Source organism: Polypterus senegalus, chromosome 9, assembly GCF_016835505.1.
Source record: "Polypterus senegalus isolate Bchr_013 chromosome 9, ASM1683550v1, whole genome shotgun sequence".
Taxonomy (NCBI): Eukaryota; Metazoa; Chordata; class Cladistia; order Polypteriformes; family Polypteridae; genus Polypterus; species Polypterus senegalus.
The window spans coordinates 164370550-164394854 of NC_053162.1; the positions used below are offsets into that span (position 1 = coordinate 164370550).

The 24305-nt window shown below is 41.3% G+C and overlaps 1 protein-coding gene across 2 annotated transcripts in view; it reads right to left on the reverse strand.

The window, feature by feature from the left end:
- Positions 1-24305, reverse strand: part of LOC120535929 (opioid-binding protein/cell adhesion molecule homolog) — a 2184266-nt gene that overhangs the window by 1315835 nt on the left and 844126 nt on the right. For both annotated transcript variants that reach the window (XM_039764123.1, XM_039764122.1), the window contains exon 2: positions 12593-12646. In XM_039764123.1, coding sequence (XP_039620057.1) covers positions 12593-12646 — 54 coding nt within the window. The remainder of the gene's footprint in view (positions 1-12592; positions 12647-24305) is intronic.

Consider the following 24305-nt stretch of genomic DNA (forward strand, 5'->3'; position numbering starts at 1 on the left):
ATAATAATAATAATAATAATAATCTGAGGTGGGCTGGCACCCTGCCCAGGGTTTGTTTCCTGCCTTGCGCTCTGTGTTGGCTGAGATTGGCTCCAGCAGACCCCTGTGACCCTGTAGTTAGGATATAGCAGGTTGGATGAATGGAATAATAATAATAATAATGTATTTAATTTATATAGTGCAGTTTAATAAACTGAGTGATAAATGAATGCACTATTCATTTAAACGGGTAATTAGATACATCTTGAATAATAGCTGAGTTTGAAATGTTTAATGCTATCAGCTAACATCATTCTGAATGTCTACCACCTGTCTGATATTTTTGATGTTCTTACAGTTCTCAGTGGTCCAATTTTGTCCTTCACACTTCTAGTAGAATTACATGTAAATAATGTCAAGATACGGAATTCTCCTTTGCTTATGCATATCAAACTTAATGAACTTTTGTTTCAGAGATACATAGATGCAATGTATGCCCTAAAAGTGAATAAGCACTGACCAGTTGTCCATGGCCAGTTAAACTTCTTTTAGCATACCGTACAACACTGCCACAGCACTATAGTGCATCCACCCTATTCACTCGCAGATCATAACACCCCAAAAATCATCCAATTTTTGTGCCACATCAATTATAGTCACTTTGTCACTTCAGACTAGTGCTGCAGTTCCTTCACCTGAGTCATTCCCTCCTCTCTCCCCCTTTCATATGCGTGTCTTTCCTTGTCAGTGAAGTCAGTTTGATTGTTTCTCTGCTCGTGAGAAGGGGATATGGATGAATGTGGAGTATCAACTATGTAATAAAGCGCTAAGGTCTCTGTGTGTCCCCTGTATCTCAGAGCAATCTGATTGGTCAGTTTGACTTTGGTGATGTCATCGAAAGAGGAAATGCAAATGTGAAAGACACAAAGAAGAATAAAGGCAGAGGAGTGTCACCTTCAAAGATGTGATGTGTCAATGTAGACAGAAAGTGAGAAAAGTGCCTCAAAATGACAGAGTCTTCCGAAGGAGGCTTTACACGAACATGCATGAGAGAAGGGTCATCGGTCAAGAGAGGTTCAGGCACATGAGGTAGGTACACATATGGCAAGAGATAACAAAATTGTTTTAAATGTATGGCTAGTGTATTAAAAACAAAAAACTTCTGTGATGCGTCAATGGGCGTAGATTTGCAAACTACTGCAACAAATGCTTCACTAAACAGTTAGGTATATCACTCACCACAAAAAAAATTTGTGCTTGGATAGTCTCGGCTAATTTTACTGCATAGTCATGTGGTGACCCATCACAAACATGACCCCGACCCATAGTTTAAGAAATGTTGCATTTCTGAAATGTTGAAAGTTTCTTGAAAAGCAGTACAGGAGAATATTGGCCTGAATGCGGCTCTTATTAATGAGAGTCACGGGAATCACCGTTTATTATAATGTTGGAATTGCACACGTTTGTTTCTCTATTACAATGTGCAGTTTAACAACAACCCATTTTAGGTTTTGTGTTAACGAGAAGTGTTCCCAGAGTTGTGGGGCGTCTCAGTAACTTCAGTGAATGTTGTCGTCGGAATTCCCGCAGCTGCCATCGCCTAATAAGATATATCTTGTCAGAGCAGAAGCTGCTATCATGATGGAGAATAATATAATTTTTAAGCATCGCTGTGGGCCAATCTTTTTTTTATGCGCCTGAAGTTTGGTCAAACACGATAAACTGCAAAGAGCAGTTTCATCAACTCCCCACCATCCTCCTAATTTATCAAAGACAAGCTTCACCTATAGCTGGTGGTTGCAGACCATCAAAACCCAGGGGGATGACACCGGGAGGGTGAGTAGCTATAAATCAGAAGAGATATTGTACTGCACCAAATTTCATTCTGAACTAAAATGGATTTCTCATTGCATGCGCTTGTGGAGGTCCGTGTGGCCTCGGTGTTTCAATCATAGAGAGCTTTGTAAAATTAACCCCAAGTCAAAGGCCACCTGCTGCCAACCATCTCCACTCTGTATCGGTGCTGTATTGTTTTATTCCTTAATTTTGAGTATGATATTGAAGCATTCAGTTTTAAATCAAAAAATGTGCCTTGACTTCCTTCGTGTTGCCTTTTCTAAACAGCCAAGTGTAACGTCCTTTCTATGCTCCGTCTTACAAGACATTTTTTTTTTTCTGTTTTTTCCAACATTTATTTTTATATTATCTGAGTGTTCCAGAAGCCAGGTGCCCCAGCTGGCTGTCTGCAGACAATTTCAGCTATAAATAATAATGTTGTTTACATTCTACTGCAAAATCAAAGGAAAGCAAATCATTTCAGAGTAGTGCTGTTAAAGAAAAATGGAATTAGGGAGGGGTGTCCAGTGGTTAGGGGTAGACAAAGAAAGGACTGGAAAGTGACTCAACGGGACAGGGGACAATCCTCAGTGTCACAGTGGGAGTGTGTGGTGTAGCAGGATCCGTGACGATTGTGCCGTAAAAGTAAATAGGCTTATATGGGGTGTAGGTGTGTATGCAGTAACGTGGAGGAGTGACTCTGGGGTGTGAATTGGGGTGATCAGCTGAGCATACATTTAGTCAATTGGCTCATTAGCGTGGGCGGCACGGTGGCGCAGTGGTAGCGCTGCTGCCTCGCAGTTAGGAGACGCGGGTCTTCCCTGCGTGGAGTTTGCATGTTCTCCCCGTGTCTGTGTGGGTTTCCTCCGGGCGCTCCGGTTTCCTCCCACAGTCCAAAGACATGCAGGTTAGGTGGATTGGCAGTTCTAAATTGGCCCTAGTGTGTGCTTGGCGTGTGTTTCTGTGTGTCCTGCGGTGGGTTGGCACCCTGCCCGGGATTGGTTCCTGCCTTGTGCCCTGTGTTGGCTGGGATTGGCTCCAGCAGACCCCTGTGTTCGGATTCACCGGGTGCGAAAATGGATGGATGACTCATTAGCACTATGGAGGGTGTAATCATCTGTGCCCTTTTAAAATGTTATAGAGAAGCCTGAGAAGGAAAAAAGGGGAACGAAAGAGACAGAGAGAGAACTGCAACGTGACGGAGAGGAGGCAGAGCCATTGGTGGTCCCACAGAGGAGCAAGTGATTAATGCTCCAGGAGTAGATCATCCACCGCTGGTAGTTGTGTGGGCGTGAGGTACAATGTATGTGTCACTCCCAGGGATCCCATAGATACTGAGACAGAAGTGGTGGAAGATGGAAGGACACCTGGCACTGAGTTGTCCGATGGAGGGGAACCACAGTTGCTGGCATCTCCACCGTCTTAGTTACCTGTACTCTTTCTTTATTTGCGCTCTATATGTAGTCAGTCATTTGTAAAATGTGTATTTGTATCTATATGAGCACTCTGTGCCTGCACACAGTGAAAAGTACTATAGAAAAATAAACTGAATTGACTCCCAGTCACCCAGTGAGCCACAGCTGGGAATGGGACCCAAAGTGAGGTGGTTTAAATACCACTAAACCACAAAGTTTTTGATTTGCGGCTGGTAAAGCATGACCTACAACAGGGGTCCCCAACTCTGGTCCTGCAAGGTCCCAGTGGATGCAGGTTTTCATTCTAAACCTTTTCTTAATTAGTGATCTGCCTTTGTTGCTAATTAATGTCTTTTGAATTCATTTTAATTGACTTGCTCTTGAAGATTGTTGCTTGTTCCTTAATTAGCAGCCAAACAATAATAAAATTACAAAATGAACCAAAACACGACTGGCAAACTGTGTCTGTCATACAATATCTGAAAATAAAGAATGATGAAGGCCCTTGGGTCCCCAAACGTTTGAACAGTGCTCTTGGAAAAGAGAAAATCAACAAATTCAGAAATGTGTGCTATTGCAAAATGAGAGTTGTAACAAGCCATGGAATTAAAGAACGGGTTTAATTAACAAGAAGACATCCATCCATCCATCCATTATCCAACCCGCTATATCCTAACTACAAATAGGATATAGCCCACTATATCCTAACTACTGGGTCACGGGGTCTGCTGGAGCCAATCCCAGCCAACACAGGGCACAAGGCAGGAAACAAACCTTGGGAAGGTCGCCAGCCCACCACAATTAAGAACAAGACTTGGCACCTAATTAAGCAACTGGTAGGAGTGAAATAGTTGGAGTTTGAGGCCCTGACTTATTTGGTCTTCTGTTGGCTCACTCACTTCACATTTCATTTCTCTTTGGGTGCCATTTAAAGAAGGAAATTAAGCAATTCAGGGGAATGATAAAGAAATTCAGGGGAACAAATTTTATTTGTTCAATAAAAAGTCAATTAAAATGAAAGGAAAAGGAGTTAATTAGCAGCAAAAACTGGTCATTAATTAAGAAAAGGGTTAGAATGCAAACCTGCAGCCTCTGCGGCCCTCCAGGACCAGAGGTGAAGACCACTGGCCTACAAAGTAAATCAAAGTCAAGTTAAGAGAATCTGGGATTTAGGGTCACTTTCTCTTAGATTAGGGTGGTCCTGGAGGGCTTTTGTTCATTTTATTTGATAATCTGAGGCTACACTCTTTAGGTGCGTGGAAGATGTCATTCAACTAAGCATTATGCTGCTTGTTCTTGTTCGCATTCTGCTCTGTCCAAAATTCCTCCTTTTCTGTGTTTAACTTTTCTGGTAAAATCAGCAGATGTAGAGGGGAGGATTAGGACCCCATATGACTTTTTTTTGCTTTTTTTAAACTGTTTCATTAAAAGTAGCTATTTAATGATGAATGCATACCGGTGAAAATGGCACCAATTTCACTAATTAGCTCGTCTCCCTTGTTATTTACCACTTAAGCTTAATTGACTTGTGGTTAATAAAAAGAAACAATAAAGAACTAAAAACTGACAAGCAACACAATTAAATGAAGCACACAAATGTTATAAAATGAAGAGCCTCTTGTGCACTACAAGTCATGGCGGCAGTCGGCACCTTTGTAAAATTTAAACAGTCGACAGAGGGCTAGTGTGAGAAAAACGAAGAGTTCACATATCAGCGAGTCTGTCATGGACCCTTTAAACTTGGCCTCATTTCTGTCCATTATCTGCTACTTTGATTTAATTGGCTATAACTTTATCACGCTTCACTCAATATTCATGTTCTACCTCAATGCAAACGTCAGACATTTCTCTTTCAGAATTTGTACACCTGGAGAAACAGTCATGTTGTACATGTATGTTGTATCAGAATCTTCTTCTTCTTTCGGCTGCTCCCGTTAGGGTTTGCCACAGCAGATGATCTTCTTCCATATCTTCCTGTCCTCGTCATCTTGCTCTGTTACACCCATCTCCAGCTTACTCTCTCTCTCACCACATCCATAAACCTTCCCTTAGGCCTTCCTCTTTTCTTTATCCTTCGCATCCTTCTCCAAATATACCCAGCATCTGTCCTCTGAACATGTTCAAACCAACGCAATCTCGCCTCTTTGACTTTGTCTCCCAACCATCCAACCTGAGCTGACCCTCTAATGTCCTCATTTCTAATCCTGTCCATCCTCGTCACACTCAATGCAAATCTTAGCATCTTTAACTCTGCTACCTCCTGCTCTGTCTCCTGCTTTCTGGTCAGTGCCACCATCTCCACACCATATAACATAGCTGGTCTCACTACCATCCTGTAGACCTTCCCATCACTCTTGCTGATACCCGTCTGTCACAAATTACTCCTGATACTCTTCACCAATTCCACCCTGCCTGCACTCTCTTCTTCTCCTCTCTTCCACAATCCCCATTACACTGTACTGTTGATCCCAAGTATTTCAACTCATCCACCTTCGCCAACTCTACTCCCTGCATCCTCACCATAAACCTTCTCTTAGACCTTCCTTTTTTTCTCTTGCCTGGCAGTTCTATCCTTAACATCCTTCTCCCAATATACCCAAACCAGTGCAGTCTCGCCTCTTTGACTTTGTCTCCCAACCATCCAACCTGAGACTGACCCTCTAATGTTCTCATTTCTAATCCTATCCTCGTCACACCCAATGCAAATCTTAGCATCTTTAACTCTGCCACCTCCAGCTCTGTCTCCTTCTTTCTGGTCAGTGCCTCCAACCCATATAACATAGCTGGTCTCACTACCATCCTGTAGACCTTCCCTTTCACTCTTGCTGATACCCGTCTGTCACAAATCACTCCTGACACTCTTCTCCACCCATTCCACCCGGCCTGCACTCTCTTCTTCACCTCTCTTCCACAATCTCCATTACTCTGTACTGTTGATCCCAAGTATTTCAACTCATCCGATTCAGTAACATTTTTACCAAAAAAAAAACACTCTCAATGTTATTCTTATTTCCATAGTTGCTGAAAACAACTTCCAAACATTATAAACAGGTCAGTGAAAGTGTCAGGAGCACCCAGAAAAAAACGCTATAAAATATCTATAAGTATTATGTTTATTTATACCATTTTGAAGCAATACAAACAACAAGATTTTTTCTCCACTTTTACTGTTTTCAAATAAGTATCCAGAGCATGCCTATCCATTATTGAAGACCAGTGGCCCACACATAATTATGAAGGGCAGAACAGTACTGGTAGCTGGTAAAGAAATTATACTGAGTATTCAAATTATACCGTCAATAGCTGCAAGATTCTAAAACATCTTTACAAATAAACATAAATAAAAATGAGACATTGTGAGGGAGCAGCACGCATCCTGCTCCTTTACCTGGCCAGGTGGCCATATGCAAAGAAGAACAACTGGCAAATGAAGAACAGTCCCTTGCCATGCCAGGACACGAGCACAAGAAAATGCTACCACAGCAGCTACACTGGAGTTGGTGTCCCAGCAATCTTAGACGAACACACCAACTAGGCCAGTGGGACGGGGTATGCCACAATAGTGGGTGAGTGCCTACTATAAGCAGAGTGTCCTCCCGTGTACTGGGTGGCAGCATTCCATCTGGAGGGCCTACCAGTATGGGCACCCTCAGGGCAGCATGGTCATTGTGGTCCCATGGGTCTGCTCTCCTGGGTTCTGTGGGGGAACTGCAGATTACTAACAATGCATGTACCATTGGGGTCCTCCCTGACCTGGAAGTGCTTCTCGGGGGTAATGCATTGAACACCGGAAGTACTCCAGGGTCTGGGTTTAAAAGTGAGTCCTCCGCTTGACTCGGGGGATTTAAAGCTCAGTCAGAGTGGGAGTCGGATGTGGCCAAGGGAGCAAAACAGCCATTAAACCTGTTTGACTATTGTGTGTGTAGTTGTGTCTGAGGCACTGCAATGCCCTCTAGAGACCACAAAATACAGAATGTGGGATACATGGAAAGAGGTATGTGATGTCATTTGAAAGCTGAAACACTTCTCTCATTTATTAGATATTAGTCTCTCTGTCAAATTGTCCACAATTGAAGCAGGACATTCAAGAAAGCCTTGGGGTCGAGGTTGGGGGAAGGTGTTGAGGTGATAAAGCAATTTGGCTGGCTTTGAGGTAAGAAACGTTACAGCGTATTGTCATGCTATATAATCCACCATTGTAATAGTAAAAACTGTACTGTAATTATAAAAATGAGAAAAATGAGTGGCTTTTATGAAGTTTTTTTTTTTTTTTAAATTCATTATTGTTTGATCCCATCACCAGGTCCAAAACAAGAGGCTGAGTTTAAAAGTTTAAATTAAGAACCTGACTGGAACTAAGGCTTTCATGGAGTAAATATAGGAAAGGCTGGTTGGCATAAAGATCCATTTCTTTATTTTACATTTGCATATGCTATAAATCATTCTGTAAGAGAAAATTTAACAGACTCATTTATGCCATAGCTTCTTTAGACTTCCCAGGAAATCCTAAATTTAGGTTCAAAGAAAAGGCAAACATAAAAGCAGAAATGCTAAGTTCAGGCTTCCAAGGACGGCAGAGTGAGCGAATCAGGACTGGGAGCTGGTAGCAGATTTTCTAAAGGAAATGAGCAAATGCCAATGTCAGCCTACTGCTCTTGGTGTTTTTGTAACATCATTATCAGCTTATAAGAGATCTGTTGTCAGAGACACGTTTCCTCCCCGTGAGACTCCAAGCAGCACTTAGGGCCAGCAGGGAACACACCAGCCTACAGCTCTTAATTCAAGACTGTGGCCGGGGGGACACACTATCTTTACACTGCACTTATTGAAGACAAGTTCTCAGAAAGGCCAGCGTTTGAGGCTTCTGCCAAGAGATGCCAAGGCAATACACAGAGGTGATCTGGATGAGGCGGATCTTCAGCCTCAGCCTGTACAGAATACAAAATGAAAAGAGTTAACATTCAGATTTATGCGGACTTGGTGGCTCAGAATTGTCCCAGTGTGAGAGTGGACATGAGGATGCACTGAGATGGATGGTGTGAGTTGTTTCTAGTTTCCTGACAGGGCATCTGGATAGGCATTGGCATCCCACGATCATGACATTGGATTAAGAGAGCAAAATAAAGGGCTATACGGAGTAAAAAGAAAGCAAATGTCATGGGTGGCATGGCAGTGCAATCTCATTTAAAAAGAAAAGGTCTTTTGGTATGGAGGGATAGAATATAGTAACTGCAGACAGATTTTGAATAAAATGCTAGATTTGAGGGTTAAACAGGATTACGATTATAAGACAATCTGGCCATCTTAGTAGTGTGGAACTTGTCACAGACGGATAGATAGATAGATAGATAGATAGATAGATAGATAGATAGATAGATAGATAGATAGATAGATAGATAGATAGATAGATAGATAGATAGATAGAAAATGCACAATGTGACCACTAGACAGGCCCTGAACACCAGACACAACTTCACAACCCATAGTTCCAGGTTAAAATAAAGATATTGAGATATACTTATTAGACAAAGACACTTTCACAGGCTTTAAAGTCAATCCAACACTATACCATGCAAAAGTAGCAATTCTACTCCATTTCCTTCCAATCCTCTTTGCAAAGCATAGTCACTACATCCTGACTCTGACTCGCCTATATGAGACAGAGTTGCTTTTTTTATATGGGACCTGCGATTACTTATGATGCTATGGTGTTGCACATCAGAAGCACTTCTGGGCACATGAAAGCTACACGAAGCAGGAAGGGTCTCTTCCCACAGCACTTACTGGCAGCACCAAAGGACCCTGACAGGGTCGCCCTTCCACACTACAATTTCCATGTGTCCAAGTTGAAAGCTATCTAGAGACATATTGCCAGCTCTCGCACTGGGAGATAAATTGTTCTCAATACACAACCTCCCCAAGTCCACCCATTATTCATTCATCCCATCTGGGATAGAAATTAAGCATCATCCTCCACTCCTGTGGTTCTTCCATTACAGCCATCTGGCCGGGTGGTTTATCATCCTCAACTCCAGTCAGGGCTGCTAGTCCATCCGTTCTGGCACTTACAAAAGAAAGAAAGAAAGAAAGATAGATAGATAGATAGATAGATAGATAGATAGATAGATAGATAGATAGATAGATAGATAGATAGATAGATAGATAGATAGATAGATAGATAATAGGAAAGGCACTATATGATAGATAGATAGATAGATAGATAGATAGATAGATAGATAGATAGATAGATAGATAGATAGATAGATAGATAGATAGGAAAGGCACTATATGATAGATAGATAGATAGATAGATAGATAGATAGATAGATAGATAGATAGATAGATAGATAGATAGATAGATAGATAGATCAGTATTGCAAACCAGAAGGAAACTTCTAACTTAACTAAAGATGCCACAGCATTCACAGTACATTTGCCAATGGAAAGGAACTTACTAAACCAGTCCAGAGATCCCATAGGACGTCATCCACATATGGAACTGAACCAGGATGTATGGGTGTGCAGTGTTATACTTGGCCACAAATCCACTGTACCTCCATCTTTCTCTTCATTATTCTAAAATAATGGATTGCATGTGAAAAGTTTAAGTATGGTTTAGAAGAACTCTGCATGCAATTGATGAATTAGGCCAGAGTTGTATGACTGCACAGTAGTTAACCCTGTTGCCTCCAAAGTCTTGTTCTTTAAATGCAAACCTCCATGGATGTCTAGGTGTTTTTTTTTTTTTCTCAGTACTCTGACTTTTCTCTATGGGATGTAACTCCCCCCGTGAAAGACACAGTTAATTAAAGCTCTGTAAGAATAAACCATTTCATAAATAAGGTTCGAAAAAATCTTGACTTCACATGAAGATAAAGTGATCACTTCAATGAAATGAACCTGTGAACTTTGCAAGGACTGCAGTAACCTCCTAAGATCTTCTGCTTTTGTAATGCTGGGTAGTTTCTCCTGTTGTTTGGTTAAAGATGTTGCCTTCCCACTCTAGAAGATGGCCTTTCCTGGTCTGACCTTTTAACACGATGGCCTAATCACTTGTCCATCTGGGATAATTGCTTCTCCATAGAATGTCTCAAAGGACAAGAGGCAAGCAGTTTTAAAAGTTATAGTTTGAAGATCTGTATTAACTTGCTAGAACATTTACTCATTTCACAGTTACTCATTTGCTGTCATTTCTTTTGCAACATAAGGTCATTAAATGTGACTATCAATCATAAGGATTAGGTGTCAGTAGAAGTTAGAACAGTTGATTAGGACTGGGATACTTTACTTACACATTCAGTGATCATTTGGTTATAAAATAGAAATATCAGGGCTACCCTGGCCATGCAAGAGTTTTTGTGGACTGCTCAACAAGGTGACTGATCAATAAAGAGTTCTCTGAGTCACCTGCCAACCTGAGGGAGATGCTTGTTTCTTTCACATCCCCTCTCATTGTGCCTTTACTGACCCTCATGTTCTTGTTTTGGAAAATAATGCACATGTTCTTCAACTGAGCTGACATCTTGGAAAGACTCCACAAAATTTCACCATTGTCGAACCCCTTATTCTTTAATCCCACTGATTGCACCTACAATGATCACCCAGCTAGGCAGTCACCAACTCTTCCGCATTTAAGATCTCATTTCCACACTGGCACCACTTGCAGCATGTTAGGGAAAGTGTGAATACCTGGGAGGAACAAACCGCCGGATTCCTGTCCTGTGCTAAATAATTCATCAGTGGTTTTGTAAAGCACTAATGTTAGAATTGCTCGGCTGTAGTGTGGAGCAAAGTAATTTAGAGGACAGAAAAGAAAAGGAAGTTACTTCAGTGAGTGACCGAAAACAAAAAAAAAAAAACTGCCTGTGCTCATTAAGGGCAGCAGTTTCCATTACTTAATAAAATGTAAGCCTGTCTTCTTCTCATCCTGAGGCAAAGGGAAACCCGCTTTGAGTGCTGAGAGTCCTGGCTGGCCAAAAATGGCCTGTGTAAGTGTTTAGCTTATGCACACCCTGAACTGGAATGGGGAATGGCATAAACACATGGCTGGTAACATGGGTGATGATGTGTCATAAAAAAAATTATAACTAACAATGTAGATAATATTCCAAGAACAATAATAAGCATAATAATAATACTCACCCTGGTGTAGCATAGGAGGCACATATGTGTCAAAATAACATTCAGCAATCAACAGGACTTCAACTCTAGGCTTTCAGTGCATCACTAAAGGCCGATTTAATTCAGTATAAGCTGTTGTGATTGGTGTCCTTTTTTATTATTCATGCCTTGTCTGGGCAGTTTTGTTGACGTCTATATGACAGAACGGTAACACTTTACATTAAGTGTCCATAATTACACTGTAACTACTATGTAATTACCTGTATAAGTACAGTGTAACTACGAGTTATTACTCCATACTTACTGTGTTATACAAAGTAATGCTATAGTTAATTACTCAGATGTCATTGTTATTCCACAGTTTAAATAATTACAATGTAACAATTTATCACTGATCCAAAAACAAGTGTACTTACATAGTTACAATGTATCTGTACTTTCAAAATGTAATAAAAACATCAGGGTATGTAACTACAGCTATGTAATAGATGTCCCATGGTCTGGGCTCCCCTCTTGTAAAGGAAGACCCATGGATTCCCAAGGCCTCATTGACAGCAATTTCAACCTTCTGGCTCTAAACAAATCCCATGAAAGAAAGACATCAAGTTTGCTTACTGCACATACTTTACTTAAATGGCACGTCCGACTTCCCATTTCCATTACAGAAGGCCATTAACAAAAGAAAGTGGGCATTTGTCAAAGCTAAATAAACTGCACAATGCTAGCAAACCATTACAGAAGATCCAAAAGTACAAGCCCAAGAGCTGAGTTATTATGCAAGACAAGCTGCCGAACTCGGTCACCAAGAGCCACCAATGACTACATATGTGACAGAACCTGGACTCCAGCACACATCCATACAATTTTTATACATTAAGAGATTTTAAATAATGAGTCTACACTTGTACACTTTTTAAAGATTGTAAATGTTTTTAAAAAGCCTTTTTGTCGTATTGTCAATGTCATGTCATTTCGATTAATATTTTGCTTTACTGCAAAGTCGATAAATGCTCAGAAGCCTTTTCAGCTACTTTAATCACATTACAACTCCAAAACTGTATGAATTATTGGAATCCGTCAGAACTAAAGGCAGAGGCTCAACAGTCAATACTTAAAAGTTAAAAAGCAGCAGTCCGACAAGTGCTTTGTAACAAATCAGGAAACAAAAAGACCAGCAAACCATCGGCGAGTGCTCCCATCACAGTACAAAAGCCCAGTTTAAGAAGGTCAACCATTTCTACCTTTGTCTTCAGCCTTAGAATCCATTGTGGAAGATTGAATTGTATGTTGCTTACCTAGAAAGAAAAAGACAATAAGAAACACAATTATCTCTGCAGAGCTAATGCTTTAAATACATCTTTTCAGCATTTATACAAAACCAGAACAATCAAAACTGTCATTTTGTTAAGAGGGAAGAATGGCAGTTTAAAAGTGAAGATCTCAAACTCTCAAACCATTTTTCTTAGCAACTTAAAGTGCATTATGTGTTGCTCTAAACTACACATGAATGAGACGTTTTGATTTTTAATAAATTTTGAAACCATTCCTATATTACACAAGTTTTCCCTTTGTCATTATGGTCTATTGAGTGGAGATTGATGGGCAAAGACTGCTGATGCATCCATTTAAAATTAAATCTACAACACAAAAAAGTTAGAATGTTTGAAAAATTGTGATGAGATCAGGCCATTCAGCCCAGAGAAGCTCACCAGTCCTACTGTATCCACTTAATTCTAACAAAACATCAAGTTTTAATTGTCCCTAAACTCCTGCTGTCTACCACTCTGCTTGGTTGCTTATTCCAAGTGTCTATCGTTCACTGTATAAAGAATTTGGCCTGCACCAAATTAACAACATTCTGGACCCAAATCTTTAAATGCCTATCAGACAGACTTGGTGCCACAATCCCTCCTAATCCACTAACAGCCGTGTTTGGTGGACTTCTAGGTGGGCGTAAAGTGGAGAAGGACAAACAAACTGTGATTGCCTTTACTACACTATTGGCACGTAGACTTATCTTGCTCAACTGGAAGAATCCTAACTCACCTCTATTGCGTCAGTGGGTAACTGATGTTATATACTAACTTATATACTAACTCACTTAAAGGATCTGTTCAAATTTTTTTTTAAACCTGGAAGGATCAAATCAATAACATTTTAGAATAAACATTTAAATTGGGGAAAAGGATTATCTTCTCTCTTTTGTTCCCTTAAAGTTTTACTCTGCCTGGTGGCCTTCTTCTCTTTCTCTTAGGTGAAGGTTGAATTGAATGTAGTTTTGTTAAGTATAACTTGTTTGTATGGAATGTTAATTGCTTTTAATAAATTCCATAAAAAAAGAAAAACTTTCTAATGATTGTGTGACATTTACCCTTAACAAGTTTCCAACCATGTCCCGTGTTCTTGATGTACTCATTTTAAAGTCACTGTCTCGATCCACTGTACTAATTCCCTTCATCATTTTAAACACTTCACTCACGTCTCCTCTTAATCTCCTTTAAAGGCTCAGCTCTTTTAATCTTTCTCTCATAACTCATCCCCTGTAGCCCCTCAGTCAGCCTAGCTGCTCTTCTCTGGACTTTTTCTAGTGCTGCCTGTCCTTTTTGTAGACTGGAGATCAAAACTGCACCCAGTACTCCAGATGAGGCCTCACCAGTGGGTTATAAAGCTTGAGCAGAACCTCCTTGGACTTGTACTCCAAACATCAAGGTGCTATATAATAACAAAGTGTGCAGAAATTGAATGGGTCAGAATACCTTCTAAACCCACTGTGTATATTCTTTACATAAAATCCATTTATCACAGAAAAAAATAAGAATTGTAATCATAAAACTCACAAAAACTGCCACCCTCACCCAGAAAAAAGTTCTATTTAGTAATAAAAAAGAAGCCACTGTGTTATACAACCTCTTATTAATTAAAACATTGCAGTTTCACAGAAACACCGTCAGGTGCTCTTCACACATCTTTTAGAATTGGGATTAATAAAGTATCTATCTATCTATCTATCTATCTATCTATCTATCTATCTATCTATCTATCTATCTATCTATCTATCTATCTATCTATCTATCTAGAATAACATTCATGAAACCTTGTCAGATTCTAAAGAACCTCTGCATGCTTCCAGTCAAAGAAAAAAATTTTTTTCTACTTTTACACAATATAAAATGTAATTTTCCTATTGAGTTAAAGAGCATGCATGTGTGTTCCTCCAATGGAGAATTAGTGAACATGCTAGAAATGTAACATAAGAAATAATGGTCAGTTTATCACCAGATAGTTCATTTGACACACTGTAACTCCAAAGACTGCCATAAGACTATGCAATAGTCGTACATCCTATACCATCTGATGGTCTTGTAAGGAAACACCTTTTCCTATTGGACAGTAGCATAGTAGTATGGAACTATAGCATGTAAATGATTTAAAACATTAATGGTGTGTATACAGTGAAATAGTTAATAGCACAGTGGTTAGTGTTGGCATTTTATGGACTGACTCAAATTCTATGCCTGGATGATATCCACATTAGTAGTGGTTCAAGTGGTTCCTCACTCACTACATAAAGTGCTTTGAGTAATGAGAAAAGCACTATATAAATGTAAAGAATTATTATTATTATTATTATTATTATTATTATTATTATTATTATTATTATTATCATTATTATTTTTGTTATTATATTTTCCCTGTCTCTGCAATCCTTAGGTTGCCACACATGCCAGCCTCATTAGAGGTAAGCACTACCATTTCAGGGATGTTGTTGCTGATGGTATGATCTCTTCTTACTCCAACAGCCCTGAGAAATCACCCAATGAGGGCAACTGACTCCACCCCTTTTGGTCCAGCTCCTATAAAGCTGAGGTGCCTCATTCTGGAGAAAGCAGACCAGAGGACGAAGCTCCTGGGTGAATATCGACTGCTCTACAGAGCCGTGAACCTCCTTTTGCCTTGCTTAGCTATTTTACTTTTGTTCCTTTGTAACTATATGTGCCAGTTTATTTTTGGGACTCTACAGTTATTAAGTGGTCGGCACCCCAATGTTCTTTTTGTGGACATTGTGCTCCCTTGGTCGACGACAAGAATTTCACATTGTCATTTTTGGAAACAAAGTGCAGATTGATGGGCAAAAGTAGGCAATTTATCAATTGAAAATTAAATCTACAATACAATCAAGTATGCAAAAAGTGAATGGGTCAGAATATTTTCCAAATCCACTGTATTTACATGAGTGCAAAATCTTAAAAAGCAAGATAAAACCCACTTATACTTGGGATATTTCTTTATAAATTGAACAACCCCATTTAGTAATTTGCAGACTGTGGTACAAAAAAACTGGAAGATGACATCCTGCTTAGATAAAGTAGGGGCTCAGTCAAAAACACAAGTTGGCTGTTCCCCCATTGTACCTTGGTATGGCTGCCATAAAGGGTTATAGTAAGTCCCACAGCTTTTTCCACAACTCTGAAGAGTTGGTATACGTCACCTTGTGGTATAGCGGGTCCACAGCTCATGTCAAAGGGCCATTTTTAAAATAAATTAGCGAGGGGGCGAGTTGATGTGAGGCTGAAGTGGTTCCTGGGGTGATTTGCGGTGCGGGCGAGTCTCACTTAAGTGCACAGGTGAGGAGTCGTCCGCATCCATAATTGTTCCCGGGAGCCACTGATTGCCACAGGTGAATCACATCCCCATCATAAATAGAAGTGCAAGGAGGCTAGGAGGGGAAGAAGAAAAAGGAAGGAAAAAAGACGGAGGCTGCAGGAGAGCAGGAAGCAGCGTTGAAGAGAGAGCCAGTGCGAGCGAACGAAGGCTCGCAGGCAGGCAGCCGGACAGTTGAGCCCTAGCAGGGGTGTTTGGCCAACACCTAGGGCAGTTGGAAGTCGTTGCTCCCACTGAGCATTTTATGGAGGAACGGGAGTGACCGGCAGTAGGACGGCTGGCCGCATAAGGCCGAGAAGGCAGCTGGAGTCGGGAGGCTTGGGTGGTGAATTCCCTGATGTGAGTGTCCTGGTCGCCAGGGAAGCCAAGTCTCAATCTAGGTGAGCTGAACCAGAGACAGGGATCGGAAGTCCACCAGATCAGTTATGTGGAAGGAAGGTCAACTGCAGGTATTGTGACTCTCCTGTTGCAAAGCCTGATGGGAGAAGCAGGAGAGCCGCAAGGTAAAAAGACACCGGACTTTGTGTTTTTAAAGGATTGCTTCCAGCATTGTTTTAGCCTCGTTGTTTTAAAAGGATTGTTTTTATCTATGGTGTTTTTAACCTCCACTTCACTTCTGATTTTATGGATTAATTTATTTAAAGATTTGGTCCTCTGCACTTTGTTTGAACACTTTGTTTTTGTTTGTTGTTTTTAAGTAAAAGCACTTTGCACTTTTAACACCATCCCCTTGCTCCATTTGTTGTGCCTCACTGCCGTGCTCATCGGTAACATTAACGGCGGTGCTGGGTTCAAGGGCTCCCAGATGGACGATGGGAGCATGCAGTGAACCTGCATCGTCACACACCTCGTAGAGTAGATCTTTGCAAAACAGGCCTTCAGATATAACATTGCTGAAAGCTGAGGTGAAGAGCTGACTATCACACCTCACACCCCTAAGAGCCAGTTTCTTCTGCTGATTTTATGTACTACCATCATGCTTTCTTTCAATTGTGTTTTAATATTGTAAGCAAGTCTCCTTCAAAAATGAGCGAGTTTTAACATCAGTGGCCAAGATCTTTATGCCAGTATTGCAATCATAACCAGAAACAATACAGCAGGAGGCAAAGGTGCTTATCATCTAAAGAGGCTGCTTGGTGAAGAAAGCTCCCCAGCAGGTGTCAGCATTACTCCAGCAACTGAAACAGCCGTCACCTCTCTGGCTGCACACGCTCCGTGCTTCTCATTCAGCGTGGAAGAGATCCCTTCATACAGGAGCTCTGTTTTGCTGGAAAGGTGAACCCAGTGGGCGACACTTTAATTAATGTGCCCAGCGGCATAAAGCAAGAAGTGTCTATGAAAATATGTGTTAGCTCAGTGGCAACACTTCATGTGACAGCACTTTATAAATTGTTTACATACACCATAGCAACTACTGAAAGTGAGTGGCAGGGCCACTTCATTAATAAATGTACAGCATCGTGAGGGAAGGCGGTTAGTCACATTTGGAGGACAGAAGATTAATGAAATCTACGCCGATGGAACTGAACAAATTCAAAGTTAATCAGGGGGGAGTGAACATCAATACATGCAAGGGTTTATTTTTAAAAGAGCAGCCAAGTAAAGTTGATGGAGTAATAGCAAGTATTTTGCTTGGTCAGAGGACTAGTCCAGGATCTTAGGTCTTAGCCATCAAGTTAATATGTTGAACCATTCCTGGAAAATATCTTAAAAAATCATAAATATTATCACACTTTAACCAATATTTGGGAAATCATGACATTCTGAAATCTGTGTAGTCATTTCAGCAAGTCAAGTCACGTTGGGGAGCATGCACTGGTACAGCGCGTTGCCACACCCACTACACGACAAAACAACTCAGGATCCGGGTTGGCAACCCCCCCAGGGGTTGCCACGTGGTCCAATCCCACCATCCGGAAATGACCTTCTATCTGCCGCAGACAGGTGTTAGTTGAGCGACCCATTGACCTGGTCCAGCCACTTGGGTCCCCAACAATGAGGATCTTACGAGCTGGATCACCCTCAGGGAATTGCGCCACATGGCTGCAGTGCCGTAACTGACACTTCCTCACAATGCAGGTAATGTGTCTCATTCGGGATTCCATAAGCAACCGCCCTTTCAACACAAAGTCAAACCAATGATACCCAAAGAATTTCCGGAGAGACACCGTATAGTCCAGTCTTCGTCTCAGGTTACTGGATAGTGTCCATGTCTCGTTGCAGCATTGGGCATAAAAGATACCTGGGCCTAAATTTACAAAGTCTGTGTATAAACAAAAAGAGGCTCAAAATGTGTGTATGCAACTTCCAACACAAACATTGGTATTTACAAAAGAAAGGTTGATGCTAAAGCTTACGTATTTTTACAGCGACTCTGACCCATGCGTACGCAACATTCTGGAGAAACTGGGAAATGAGGACACACATGATAAAGTAGGGAAATGTATCCAAACCAGCTAAATGACGACTCATATGCATTATTATAATGTTATAAGAGCATCTAGCAAGAATGGAGCTGCTTTTTGTATATAAATGCTCAAGTCATATCAGATGCCAAGATGAGGCTGACAACCACCACATCTCTGGATCAACCCATGATTCATTTATTTTGATGTAGTCTAGCTATGGCAGAACTCAGTTTTTCATATGTTCTATTCAAGCAATCGTGTCATTACATGTGCCAGGTATTAGCGGCTACCCATGCACCTTACACCTTTCCCGAACCCCTCCAGAACACAGAGGAGAGGTGCTGTAACGCCACACTGTAGAGTGCAGGCAGATGGTCTTCAATGCAGGTGTTGGGGTCTCAACACGTCTGGAGGGTGACGGCTCTACCAGCCAATGAAGGTCTGCAGCATCGTGATTGCATATGTATGAGGCTGAGTAGCATCAAGACATGTTCATAAATGCACATGTCTAAGATGTTTGTGAGTTAGAAAGGTAAATTGGATTTTTTTTTTTTGCCATATGCATCTTCATGTTTTTTTGGTGTGCCACATATTTTAATACTCGAATCCACGCAAAGGCTTACAGTTTTATAAATGAGGCCCTTTTTGATGCTACATCCCCACCACTTGTGTATACTTTTATTTTACATATGCCTGTGTACAAATATAGGCTTACATTAATTAGTTTATGGGTGCTAGTTCTTCTTCTTATTATTCACAGTTTCAATAGCATTCTTAATTGATGGGCAGCATAGAGGGACAGTGTTTAGTGCCCCAGGCTCACAGATCAAGCACCCTGGATGTGAATCCTGCTTCTTGTTGTTGTTCGTGTGGAGGCTGCATGTTCTGCTTCATCTGTGCAGGCTTTCCTTCCTCTTTCCAAAAACGAGAGACTAAGATAAACTTGTGATGCTAATTGCCCTGGGTCGCTGTGTACATATGGAGCAACTCAATATGCTGGTACACAGTAGTTTCTGCTGTTCTGTCTGGTGTTACTGGGATACATTCTCTCTGCATTACCAAGAAGAAGACTCAGGAGTGTAAGAATCTATACCTAATTATTATCTAGATTGACAAATGATATGTGCAGTGCCTATAGAATGTACCCAGTTGAATCTTTCCCATTTAAATAATATACATTGAATCCCCGTGGATTAAATTTGCTTTTTAAGGTTGATCAACATAAAAAGACTCTTCAATGTCAAAGTGACAACATATCTCGGCAAAGTGCTCTCAATTAATTACAAATTTAAAGTACAATAACACCATTATAACTGATCACATAATTATTCACACCCTTTAATATGATACCCCTAAATCATCACTCGTGCAGCCAGTCACAGAATGGAGATCATCTGTTTGGGTTTTGAATTGCTTGTAGTCTAAATGCTCCTGTAGCCAACTTGTGGTGAATCAGTATCATGGCCTAATCTTCACAATGAAAACACAAGGACACTCTAAGGAACTTTGTGAAATGAGGACTGAAAAGAACAAGTCAGGGGAAGAAGACACAAAAATATCCAGGCCAGGTCAGGTTGGGAAGCATGCACTGTTACAACTCATTGCCACACCAACCATAAAGCAGCCAGGTGTTATGGTGGCATTCCCTTGGCCTGGTCCAGCCGCTCAGGTCCTCAACAATGAGGATCCTGTGTGCCGGATCACCCCCAGGGACTTGCGGCACATGGCTGTAGTGCCTTAACTGACACTCCCTCGTAATGCTGGTAATGTGCCTCTTTCGGGACTCCGTGAGCAACCGCTCATTTGGCACACAGTACCGAAGGAGTCTAGTCTTCGTCTCGGGTCACTGGATAGCGTCCATGTCTCACAACCATATAGCAAAACAGGAAGCACCAGGACTCTAAAGACTTGGACCTTCGTCCTTTTGCAAAGATATCGGGAGCACCACACACCCCTTTCTAGCGACCTCATAATCCCCCCTAGGCTCTCCCAATCCATCTACTAACTTTATAGGAAAAGTCTCAAGAGACATGAATGTCAATACCGAGGTAAGTAAGTCTCTCGATGAGGTCAACACAGTTTCTGCAGACAGTTACACTGCTGATGGCCATGTCTAAGAGGTCATTAAAGGCCTGGATCTTGATTTTTTAACCAGGACACGCGCAAGCTCAGACACTCAGACTCAGAAGATCACAGCATCATCAGCAAAGTCAAGATCAATGAATCTCTCTTCATCAACAGACACTCCACAGCCGCTGAACCCCACGACCCTGACCAACACCTAGTCCATGCAAGTATTGCACACAGTACGAGCAAGAACACCCCCTTGATGAACCCCCAGAATCAACTTGGAAAAATGCAGAGGTTCTGCCTCCACTCTGCACAGTGTACCAGTGTACAGGCTGGCCATGATAGGTACATATAGGATAGGATGTCCCACAGGGCAGCTTCATCAGCGGAGTCAAACGCTTTACAAAAATCAACAAAGGCTGCAAAGAAACTCTGCCAATATTTGACTTTGCACTCCATGAGAGCCCTAAGTGCCAGGATGCGGTCAATGGTAGACTTCTTAGGCATAAAACCAGACTACTCTGGTTGCTAGTAAGTGAGCAAGTGATCAGGGATCCTATTGAGGATGATCCTAGCAAGAACCTTTCCCTGCACCGAGAACAGTGTTATCCCACTGTAGTTGATGCAATCCAGGTGATCACCCTTCCCTTTCCAGATGGGGATGACAAGTCCCATTTTCCAGTCAGTTAGGATGTTGGCCATCTCCCAAATGGAAGCAAAAATTGCTTGTAATGCCAGGAGGACACCTTTACCACCAGCTTGGAGAAGTTCACCACAGATCCCTGCAGCCTTTCCTGCCTTCAGCTGGTTCACCACCTGTGTAATCTCAGAAAGCTAGGGTGGTTCACAACTAATTGGAGGATCAGCCTCAAGAACTGGGGACCCAGGGATGTCCAACGTTCCAGAAGGAGGATCAGCTGCTCAAAGTAGCCAGCCCAGCAGGTGACAATTGCAGTGTCATCTACGAGTACTGTTCCATCAGCCACCCTGACTGCAACAATCTGAGGATATCCCTTGGTGTCCAGTTAAGTCAGTCATGAAGAAGGGAAAGAGTATGACAGTTGTAAACCTGCCTAGAGCAGCCATACAAAATGAATGATTGTGCAAAAAGAAGTCTAGTTGGGAGGCCAACAACTGACCTATCACATCTCTGAAGGAGTCACAATCTACACTGGATAAGACTGTGCAGACAACACGTGTTGCCTGGGTGTTTCATGACTCTCAACTTTATGAGACAGTTGCAAAAAGAAAACACACAAGCGACAAGTTGTCTGGAGTTTGTCAGAAGGCCCATGGGAGACTCTTAAGTCAGTTAGAAGAAGGTTCTATAGTCTAAGCGTTTTGCCCATCAGATAAAGTACCAAGTTAAAATACAGCACATTATGAAAAAAAATAAAGAAATAAACCACACAATTCCCCCACAGTGAGGCATGTTGACAGCAGCATCAGGCTGTGGGGATGTTTCACTGCAGCAGGTCCTTGAAGGCTTGTGACTTATGAGAATAACATGAATGCAGACAAAAATGGGAAATCCTGGAGAAAAACCTGATGCAGTCTGCTCGAGACATACACCTTTGGAGAAGATTTGTGAAAGCTATGCAGGAATGGCTTCAAAACAACAATGTGAACGTCAGAGACCTGGGGCTTCATTTATAAAATGTACTGTGGATTTGATCGTGAAAATATGCAGACACCAAGAAACAGGAAAATGAGTATGCAAAAAAAAAAAAAAGAAAACAATCATATTTATAAAACCTGGAGTACACACATTTCTATTCAATCTGCCTTTAAAAATCATAATCATCTTGTAAATGTGCGTTCGAGAACGTGCCTTAATACTAATCAACCTCATACATATGCAATGAGGATGTTGCAGATGTTCATTGGTTGGTGGAGCAGCCACCCTTCTGAGACACCAAGACCCCGCCACCTGGATTTAAGAGTATCTTGCCTTACTCCGAAAATGACAGTGCAAGGTCATGTGTGGCATTGCAGTGCCTCTCCTCATCATTCTGGGGGTCTGGAAAAGGCATAAGGTGCCAGTGTCTGAGCAAGCAGCCACTATCACCTGGCACATGTGATGACGTGATTGTTGATTCAATAGATAGATAGATAGATAGATAGATAGATAGATAGATAGATAGATAGATAGATAGATAGATAGATAGATAGATAGATACTTTAGAAAAGGCCTTATAAAAAACTGAGGGTTCAGCCAGTTACTTTCCCATCAAGCCATTTACCATGTACAGCACTGTCACATCTGCCAAAGCTACTTTGCCTCAAAATAAGTGAATCACAGATAGACACAGGGTACTGAGACACAATGTTTGTAAGCCTCATCTTGGCATCACATATGACCTGTGTATTAATGGAATGTAACAGCTTAAAGTTAACAAAAGCAGCTTCATTCTCGTAGGTGCAATGAAGAGTCCCGATTATGTTTGGTGAACCAGAGACGACTGCAAATTGCCTCTTAATTTTGACAAAAATATTTTACGTTTCACGTATGTACAAACACACAAGGGTGATCAAGGGTGTCATCTTTTCCCAGTTTCTCCAAAATGTTACGTATGCATAGGTCAGAGTTGCCATAAACGTATGCTAGCTTTCATGTCAAGTTTTCTTTTATAAAAAGTTCAATAAGCAAATTTCACAACACAGCCTTAATGAATGAGGCCCTAGATCTCTGTCCAACTGAAAAATTGTGGCTAGACATGAAAAAGGCTTTTCGCTCACAATCCCCATGACACCTGACAGAGCTTGAGTAGCTTCTCAAAGAAGAAGAATTGGGAAAAATGACAGAGTGGAGATATATGAAGCTGATAGAGAGAGAGAGACGTACGTACACATACTCAAGGATGCCTTGGCTGTCAAAGGTGCATCGACCTCTGCTCATCAATGGCTCTGTAGTTTCTTAGGGTGTATATCTCTGATGACCTCTCCTGGACAATCAACACCAACTCTATAGTCAAGAAGGCACAACAACACCTCTTTCTTCTGTGAGACTGAAGCGAATCGGCTTACCACAAGCCATTCTTACCGCCTTTTACAGAGGAATTGTGGAGAGCGTTCTCACAAACTACATCACTGTGTGGTTTGGGAACAGCAAAGCCCATGAGTGCAAGACTGTAGTGTGTAGTGAGGACCGCTGAGAAGATCATAGGGGTCTCCCTCTCCTCAATCCAGGACATCTTTCAGACATGCTATCTGCATAGAGCCTAGGCCATTGTGAAAGACATCTCTCACCCATCACACGCACTGTTTAACCTCCTGCCATCAGGTAGAAGATAACGCAGCATTACAGCCTGCACTGCCGCCAGGTCCTATAATAGTTTCTTTCTCCAACCTGTCAGACTTTTGAACTCCTACATGTCACCCAGTACCATATCCCTATAACATTCCCCCAGTTATGTACTGTCATTTTGCACTCTGCTCTTTAATATGTATATCGAGCATTGTCCAAGCTTTATAGTCCTGCATCTTTAGTCTTGTTATACTGTATTGTTCCTTTGGTAATCTTAGATGCATGTTGTTTTGCCCATACACTGAGGACTTTAAGGTATGTAATTCCGCTAACTCATATAATATGTATGTGAATGAATGACAATAAATACTGAGTTGAGTTGACTATATATAGAGTTGATGGGGGTGAACACTTAAGTGATAAATTATTTTATGTTTTAGATAGATAGATAGATAGATAGATAGATAGATAGATAGATAGATAGATAGATAGATAGATAGATAGATAGATAGATAGATAGAATACTTGGCAGAGATCTGTTTCCATTTTGCACTAAAGAGTCTTTTT